The sequence below is a fragment of the Cyprinodon variegatus genome, unplaced genomic scaffold (assembly GCF_000732505.1).
Source record: "Cyprinodon variegatus isolate N-32 unplaced genomic scaffold, C_variegatus-1.0 Scaffold447, whole genome shotgun sequence".
In the NCBI taxonomy this organism is placed as follows: Eukaryota; Metazoa; Chordata; class Actinopteri; order Cyprinodontiformes; family Cyprinodontidae; genus Cyprinodon; species Cyprinodon variegatus.
In genome coordinates this window covers 133,650-135,248 of record NW_015150900.1, presented here as the reverse complement: position 1 = coordinate 135,248, position 1,599 = coordinate 133,650, and the positions used below count along the sequence as shown (strand labels likewise).

General features: G+C 43.7%; 1 protein-coding gene across 1 annotated transcript in view; it reads left to right on the top strand.

Annotated features, from left to right (window-relative positions):
* Nucleotides 1–748: 748 nt before the first annotated feature.
* prosc (proline synthetase co-transcribed homolog (bacterial)) overlaps nucleotides 749–1,599 on the top strand; it is a 6,581-nt gene continuing 5,730 nt past the window's right edge. Inside the window, exons 1-2 of the mRNA XM_015389111.1 lie at nucleotides 749–884; nucleotides 1,319–1,426. Coding sequence (XP_015244597.1) covers nucleotides 795–884; nucleotides 1,319–1,426 — 198 coding nt within the window. The 5' untranslated portion in view covers nucleotides 749–794. The remainder of the gene's footprint in view (nucleotides 885–1,318; nucleotides 1,427–1,599) is intronic.

Below are 1,599 nucleotides of genomic sequence, written 5' to 3'. Positions count from 1 at the left end.
TGACATTTATTAGAAGCGATGTCTAAAAAAACATTCTTCCAGGTCAAAACTACTAGCCAGAAATTACATTTTACCAGCAAAAATAACATTTTCGGATGCCCAAAATATAATTGTACTAGTAAAAATAAACTTTCAAATACCTAGCAATCTTGACAAAGATTTTAAGTGGCCCTTTTGACATTTATTAGCTTGACTGAATATGTAATTCAGATGTCTCAAATGCATTTCTTTCTAGTCAAAATAAAAGTTTAAGATATCTTAAATAACATTCTTCCTATCTAAAAATGAATTCTCACTAGGATGAATTCTAATTTCAGATCTCCATAATAGAGTTAGTGCTAGTTAAAATTACTATTTCTGATATAAAAAATGAAGACATTACAGATGTCCAGAAATCCAAGTCTTGACATCTAAAATATATTTATGCTAGAAGAAATATAATTACAGATATCAACTATTGATATATGACTAGTTAAATTAAAATTCCATATTTCTCAGTTTTAATAATGCCTATCTAAAACTTAGTTTTAGATATTTTCAAAAGAATAATGAGACTAGGAGCATTATAATTATGACTAGGTAGAATGCTTTAGTGCTATCTATAATAGAAATGTGACTAGACAGCCTTTTTAAGTTTTGAAGTATTTAAAACTGCATTTGAGACATATTCAGTCAAGCTAATAAATGTAAAATCGTCTTGCCATACTAATTCGGGTGGAATTTTACTCTGAAAGCGGATTGACGTCACCGCTGTCGCGTCTCCTGACGTCGTGTTACGTAGCCGTCCTGACGGTATGTGGAGAGTAGCAATGTCGGAGGAGGTTGGGAAAGCGGTCCAGTCGGTGCTGGAGCGGGTGAAGCAGGCGGCGGCCCGCCGGCCAAAGGTAACCGCGGCTCGGGTCGCTCCGTCTCCGGGTCTGTGCTGCCGGAGAAGCGGCGGAGGAGGTGGAGGTTATATAAGGCTGCCGAACGGATCAACCTTTGGATGGAAGGAGCTCCAGCCTCCGGCAGCACTTTCATAACACGATGCGTGACTTGGAGTGACAGCATGTTATCGCGGGATTCCCTCCATCATCTCAGTGATGAGCGCTAAGATCAAAGAGGGTGTTTGATGTTTCCCTTTGATCTTCTCCTCCATGATCTTCATCAGTCCTGTTCATTGACCCAGTTAGGCTCTCTGAGTTTCTAGGATAGAAAATAGGAGGGGGGAGGCGGGGTCCCTGACATCTGACCTCTGACCTGAAGCCTCCTCTGTCCTGCACATACAGCCATTTGTCCTCCATTGTCTCCAACGTGTCTCCATGGTTTGTCTCCTCAGACGCTCCCAGCTGTGCCCCCCCGCCTGGTAGCTGTCAGCAAGACCAAGCCCCCCGAGATGATAGTGGAGGCGTACAGACAGGGACAGCGCAACTTTGGAGAGAATTATGTGAGTACAGAAGGCCTGACCTCTGCTCCCGTCTCCATGACGCTGACCTCTGCTCCCGTCTCCATGACGCTGACCTCTGTTCCCGTCTCCATGACGCTGACCTCTGTTCCCGTCTCCATGACGCTGACCTCTGTTCCCGTCTCCATGACGCTGACCTCTGTTCCCGTCTCCAT